Source organism: Egretta garzetta, unplaced genomic scaffold (genome assembly GCF_000687185.1).
Source record: "Egretta garzetta isolate BGI_Z169 unplaced genomic scaffold, ASM68718v1 scaffold559, whole genome shotgun sequence".
Classification (NCBI taxonomy): Eukaryota; Metazoa; Chordata; class Aves; order Pelecaniformes; family Ardeidae; genus Egretta; species Egretta garzetta.
The window spans coordinates 223,278-230,623 of NW_009260842.1; the positions used below are offsets into that span (position 1 = coordinate 223,278).

General features: G+C 42.1%; 1 protein-coding gene across 1 annotated transcript in view; it reads right to left on the minus strand.

Annotated features, from left to right (window-relative positions):
- GRIN3A (glutamate ionotropic receptor NMDA type subunit 3A) overlaps window positions 1–7,341 on the minus strand; it is a gene marked incomplete at its 5' end in the record, with an annotated part of 71,935 nt that extends 64,594 nt beyond the window's left edge. Inside the window, one exon of the mRNA XM_009647118.2 lies at window positions 7,138–7,341. Within this exon, the coding sequence (XP_009645413.1) occupies window positions 7,138–7,341 (204 nt within the window). The remainder of the gene's footprint in view (window positions 1–7,137) is intronic.
- Between the last annotated feature and the right edge of the window lie 5 nt (window positions 7,342–7,346).

The window sequence follows — 7,346 nt, forward strand, 5'->3', positions numbered from 1 at the left end:
ATAACTTTTGTACTCATATAGTATCTGCTAGCAAATTGTCTTTGAATTTGTCTTTTTTGGTCGAATTTTTCATTTTTACTTAGTGAATACAGCTAAGTATTCTTCGGTTGTTTCTTCTAAAATGCCTGTCATTCAGTAAAGTAATAACAATTTAACCCTGTCAGAGTTTAATCACTCATTATTAACATGAGTTTCTGCAGTGTATTATGAAAGACCTCTTCTAGGCTATGTGGCGAGGAAGACATTGGTTTTGAGAATACCCAGAATGGCAAAAAATACAGAAGAAAACATCATGTGTGGTACTGAATTTGAGGTTAACTCAGCTTTTCCCACATCAGAGAAGCATCACAGGATGAGGAATGAGAAAATCTTGTTACTAGCCAGCTCAGATATTTTCTCCGGAATCTAGTTGGATATCACGAACACAGTGAGGAAGGAGACTAATAAAGAAATACACATCAAACTACAAAGCAGGTATCTTTGCTTTTGAGTTTTCATACAAATTCAACATAGACTTTTGCTTCTCATTTATGTAGGAAATGTCTGCTGGTATAGTATTTAACAACAAGAATCCCTTTCCCTCCACCCCTTTCCCGAATCTTAACTCTTTGCTACCATTTCAAATGGAATGGATATAACTGAACATACAACAGACTTTATAAAGTTGATTAAGTGATTTGATAAAACTTGACAGAACTGGATGTACTTCAAGAACAAAGTGATCATTGGCATAATTTCATCTAAGGATTCCCAGAGTCAGATACCTTAAATAATTATAGACTCAGTGCATGTTCTAAATCTGGGTAATAACCCTTTGCTGTATTTGAGATAGATTGCTTACTGTTGACTTGAAGCCACTCAAATGAAGAATTTCTGGTGCACATATTTCAAACAACGCTGCACTATCCAGTTTTCAAAGTCTTAGATTAATATGGAGGTACTTATATCCCCCTAACGTGGAAATAAGCAGACACTCAAACTGTGGCATTTCCAACATTTCCTTAAATAATAATTGCCAGGCAAAGGAAAAGAAGAACGTATGGAAAATTACAGATGGTGAATAACGCTGTGAACGGTGGTTGTCAAAACCAATCCTTGCAACTTATATTACAAATTATGAATACTATAAAATAAGAACAGCTTTATGCTATCCAAGCTAAGTGTTGAAGAAACTTAGGCATTTTAAGAAAGAAGCCTGCTACAGGAGTTCAGTGAGACTTGGGTGGCAAATAACTTTCTAATAGTATGAAGAACTTCAAATCCTGAACTAATATCCTTGAAAACACTTTTTCACCTCAAAAATTTGCCCCTCCATAAGCAACAAAACAACTGGAAAAATAATACATTCTCATACCTGGAAGCGTTGTGTACATTTATCACATAGCATGCTAAAATATTCTAAGCTGCAAGATACCTTAATTTCAAAAGCTCAGTGGCAGGACAGTGAATTCAATGAGTTTCTTGAGACGATTTCTTCCAGAGGAGGGGTGTTGGAGATAGCACTGAAAGGTGCTGGGAGAGATCTGGTAAAGTTCACACCAGCAGAGTTCTGGCTCCTTCTGTATCAATGGGACGTTAAAATTAAGGATACAGAGGAGAGAACTGAAAGTACAAATACTCTCATCACTTTCCTGCATTGTGAAAAAGGGTCTTTTGCAGTCACGATGAACTGACTCCTCTTTAAACACTGCTACTGGAATAAAGAGAATAGTTCCTTATTTTCTTTCAGTGTTCCATGCTCCTGTCTATGGAAAGCTTGTTGATAGAGGAACTATCCTTAAAGCAGTCCCCATGGGTAGGTAGGCTGCAATGTTCTGTTTCACATGACTGCATGCCTTTAGCAGTGTTTTAAATAAGTGTTTATTATGACTCTGACAGTTCAGGGGACAAGGACGACTTCATGTATTATCAAGCATGCAACCCGCAGAGAAAAGAGACCCTGAGCAATCAACGAAAAACTGCAAAATATGGAGAAGGTGCCAATACAACTCCCAAATGTCATGCCAACATCACTTTCACAAAACTTGGGGGCTTTCTGACCATGGACAAGAATATAAACAAGGGCTCATTTCCCTTCAACACGCATCATTTATCAACTTAAAGGTAACAGATTGGCTTCAGCTGGCAGCACAGTGAACTATGGAAACTGTGGTACTCGCACAGCTGACCACATTCAACACAGCACAGGAGCACAAGTAAAAACATTCTTAAAGTAATTACATGAGAACAATATATGATTTGGGGGAGAAGCATGTAAGAGGCAGGAGACTGCACCAGTTGGTAAATATCGCATAGCTGCTTTTTAACAGGGGACTGTTACAATGAGGAGACCTCTTGCATGATGCTAGGACCACAACGTTGCCAGCAAAACATCAGTTATGCCTCTGAAATCTGTGTTTAAATGAATTAATGACTCTACAGGCTACCTGGCTACAGAGCAAAACTTAAGTTACACAAAGCTTTTTTATATTACCTGGCAATGTAAAAGGACTCTCCCTTTATAGATCTGTGGCCTAAATTGTGCAAGTTTCAAAAGCTCACTATGAGCAAAACAGCACAGAGACCTTTGGCTCAAAGAGGAGCAGATGAACATTTGTTTGCATGTCCTTACAATTTTCATATTTTTTCCCCCAAGGCACCTCTCATAAACGGTCTTGAAGTGCACAGAAGGTATGCGCCATACTATTTATGCAGTGTGCAGCGAGGAGGGTTGATGTTCACAGGGAAAGACTGAATACATATTTCTCATCTACACAGTAGCTAGTACAAATGTCAAAATTTGGACTAAGTCAGATCAGCAATGATAGTTTGAATTACTGGACCCTGCAGCTAAGCACTTGTTTTGCAGTATCTCCCAGAAAATGAGATTTTTTTTTTTTTCCCTGATCAAAAATACCTTTCTGCAAAAATGCAATTCTGGCTTGAAGGAGGGAAAAAAGTGTCTCTGTGCATTTAGTTGGACAGAAGGTTTTCCACATCTCCATCCCCTTGCTGTAATTTCTACCTGCCCTTGCCGGTGCTCTGCATAGCATCTTGTATGACTTTTGGGGTTACTGGACACACAGTGGTATTCCTAGCTATTTCCAAAAAGGAAAGATGCGTAATTCCCCACCCAGGAGGTTTAAACTAATAAGCTGTTTAAAAAAAAAAAAAAAAAAAGCTTAATTCCTTTAAAAAAACCCCAAAAAATAAATGTTAATGGTCAGTTTCTTTTTACAGCATCTGTTCTGAGGCTGAACTTGCTCCTTCACCAGGAAATTCACTGTTTAAGCTAAAACCCTGACTTGATTTATTTATTCTTCTGACACTCTCTAAAGTCGTGGTGGTAATCAGCAGTGCCGGCAACTCCAGTTCCTCAGGAAACCGGATAGATAAAGCACAGACCGGCTACGCAGGGACTGATGATTCAGATTTACTTTATTCTGTTCTGTTGCTCTGAGAAGATTCCTCTTCACGTTAAAAGACATCAGAGCTACTGACTTATCTGAAACCCACTGAAAATACTCCGTAAGTTCTGAAGTTCAGAGAAGGCTGCTGCAAACATGATCTCCCCTGTGTTTCTGATAGTATCGCCTATAAAATGGATATTATGAGCTATTCTTCCCAAAGTCTTGGCTTCGAATTGTAGTACTAGAAGTGATATCACTGTATTTATTTATGGTTCACGTTCCCTGGATCTGTTCCCTGTTCCATCCCTGGGAAAATTATTAATAATGTTGTCAGTCTGGGAATGAAAAAATAAAGCATGTTTCTTCATACAAATGTACATAATGTGACAAGCCTCGCCTCAATGGCATCAGTGCTTGTGAGCTGCCATCTCCAAAATAATGATCTGTCAAAGCCCCAGTGCAATTTGCGTTTGTGTTAGTAGTAAAGAAATCCAGTGGTTTTTTTGCTGATTGATAGTGATAAATTGTTACTTTTGCTTACAGAGGGTGTGAAAATTTACTAGAGTGACAGTAAATTCAGAAGAATAAGCAGCTTTTTTCAGGTCACAACAGCATCTGGATTTACTGTCAGTGAATGTTAAGTCATTAAATCACATATACAAACGAAAAAAGTGTGTCACGTTTTACTCCGTGTAGCATCCCTCGAAACCACACGTGTTTTGCCACGCACAATCCTGAACCTCCAGCAAAAGCTGTTGCTCGTGAGAGAAGGAATGCTGTACCACACCATGTGATGGTTGTTGTCCTGTGATTGTCAATTGCCGTGGGGGAAGACTGTTGGCTCTTTCCTTTTTATTTATTTATTTTTTTTAACTTCAGGAGAGTAGACTTTAATGAGAAACAGATTTTTAAAAACGCTCAAGCAACCACAAAACTTTTGAAAACACTCTAGGTACCCAGCTGACTGTAGCTGCCCAGCTGTGACACTGTGGATCTCCTCCCGATGTTACATGTTTGAAGTGTTATCAGATGTCATAGAGGCAACAGCCAGAGTTACTGAAATGCAATCAGTTCTGGATCCTTATCTTCCTTTTCATTTTAAGTATTGCTTTTTGCCACGTTAGGGAAGACCGGCTCAAAGATCAGCACGCTTTTCAATTACAATGAATATCTGCTTATTTTAAACTTCTGTTTGAAGCAATAATGTTAACATTCCGCAGAGGCATAAGCGCTCTATATGTCTGTTCCTGTCCTGGCATAACGTGGAAAATGAGACCATGTTAGACATTACTACCTTAAAAAAGGCTCGTTAGCATGTTTGCTGTGCTCCTCGAATGGCAGACAGTAGGAAATACTTACTCAAGGGCAAACAGGTTTTGGGTCTGCCTCTGTGTGCTGTGGAGGTGTTTTGGAGGGAGGAAGGATTGCTCTGCCAAAGTATCAGCGGGAAAGGTGACTCCAGGGGAGGCAATGCTTCACATTTCAGAAGCAGGGTTAGATCTCAGTCTTTTCTTTCTGACTTTTCTTCTCTGAAAAACTGCGTGCTGGGCCTATTAGCAAAATCTGTCTTGCCTACAAAGATGTCATTTACACTTGCCGCCTCTAAAACTGCCCATCAGTAGAAGCAGCCGGTCTGTGGCTCCAGGGCTGATAAGCTAGGAAGGTGGAGGTCCGTGATATGTTCACTTCATGCCAGTGCGACTGTGAGTGAGACAAAATTCCTGCCTGCAGTGGGTAGTGAGACACCAGAGGCTACTGAGGCCAACATCTCTGGGGTCCCCTGGCTCCAAGATGCTGTTGGCATCCCTGTAGCTCTGGGAAACCTGCGAGGTAAGGCTGCTGGAGCATTGCCTCCAGAGTTAGCCTTAAAATGGTATTTCTTATGCGACAGTATGAAAAAAGGTTGTTCAGAAAGATGTCAGGCCCTCCAAGCCAATCGTGAGAGACTAATATACTTGCATTACCTGCTGGCCTTTGAGTAAGGCTGAGATTTTTTTTTAAATCCACAGAGCCTTGAAGAGTGATTTTTTTTTAGCTCAAGTGAAAAAAAACGGACTCTACTCAGCACAGATTCAATGTCAGGCAGTGGCTTCGCTGCCCCTGAAGACAATGACACTTAAATGTCTGCTTAAGAACAAAGTCCTGATTTGGATAGATTGATCCAGTCGGCTCCCCACTGAGAACAATTTGAAAGTTTAAGCAGGAGCTTTGAAGTCTGTGGAAAGGAGCAGTAACTCCAACCCTGTGCTATATGCATTCAACACATCTTGTGTCCTCAGGCAGCTTTGGATGAACTTAGACCCATCTCTAAGATCGAAGAGAAGTAATTCTGATTTTAACAGACAGAGCAAGGAGATGCTGGGTTCAGGATCTGGTCTTCAGGAAGCTTTGGCTATTGACTCCAACACAACTGCGAGTGTAGCTGCAAAGCTGGTAGGTGTAACTAAGCAAACTGGGATGCTATTGGTATCAGACGCCCATTGACAGTGGCATTCAGAGGCACTGACCACCCTTGAGTTTCCGCATAAATCTACAAAAACCTGAGTTACATGCGTTTTGCTGAGATAGAGAAAACTTAGTTGAGGTCAGACCAGCCTACAGCAGTCACACCTTCAATTACAGTCTAGGAGCTGCCTAGCACAGACTTTCTTCTCCTACCTTTCCTGTCACAATCTAACACAAAAAAAATACAGAAGTCTAACAGTGAGCCAGGCTGGGTTTTATATTTGGTTTTGAAAAGCAAATTCAGTTGGTAATCTTTATTTTTTTTCTGAGTACATTCTGAGAGCAAAGTTGAGCTATCTCTTTTTATATAAAACAACTATTTGTCCTGGCTAGTTAAATGGCAGCTTCTGCCATTTTACTCATGACTTCCCTTGCATGGGCCCCAGAGAATAGAGCATTTTCTTCCAACTCTCTTGCCTGAAGATGAGTACTCGCATCAAACATGCATTTTCAAAATATTGAACTACAACCTTTTCCCAGAGTGTGTAACACCAAGTTGCCAGCTCTACATGACAGGAAGTTTAGCTCCCCTTGGACACTACTACTATTTGTGTTTAAGACAGTCAAACACAACAAATTCAGTTTATCAACTCAATCAAACACAGACGCAGTCAGACTTCAGTTTCTACTACTTTAGTTAAGCAATTATATTTAGCAAAAATCCGGTCCAGCAGCAAGGCATGAACTATGAGTACAGAAAACCCTAATGCCTTAGATAGCTCAATGAAAAGCCAAGTCACTGTGCACAACTTCCCTGAGAAGGGTCACCTGGTGAACAACCTACAGTGCCCACACAGGAATAAAGCACAGCATTTAGACCAGCAATAAACAAACACTCTGGATGCTGGTTTTAGCCTTTTTTTTTTTTTTCCTTCTTTTTGCTAAGAACATTCTTTCAGTCTGGGAAGCCTGTCCTTCTCCAAAAGCCTCCAGAAGAGCAGCTTCTTGCCAATGCATGTCCTGGACCCCCTTTCTCCTCTCAACTCTACAACTTCGCCCAGCTCATGACTTCGGGCTGACAGCTCATCTTTTGGCACCGAGCTCTGCCCTTCCACTGAGAGGACGGATGCTCGTCCCCCTCCACCCCTGGGCTGAGATCAAGGGCCACCACCGGCGAGGATGCAAGAGGGGGGAAAGCCCAGAAAAGGGATTCCAGCGGCCCCAGAGTGCTTCTCCCCAGGCAGGGCTCTCCTGCCTCGACAGCTGCCCGGCTCCCACGGACCCCCGCGCCCCCCCGCCTTACCGGGCTCCGCCGGGGGAACTCGCCCAGCACGATGCTGACCACGGGGATGCGCAGCGCCGCCGAGATGAAGTCCAGCTCCAGCATCTCCCCGCGGCTCTGCGGGAAGGCGAGGATGGCGGAGACCCCCTGCACCACCACGGTGTGGCAGAGGCTCTGCAGGAAGGAGACGGGGTCGTTGCTCCAGGAGGCGCTGGGGGAGGAGAAGGGGA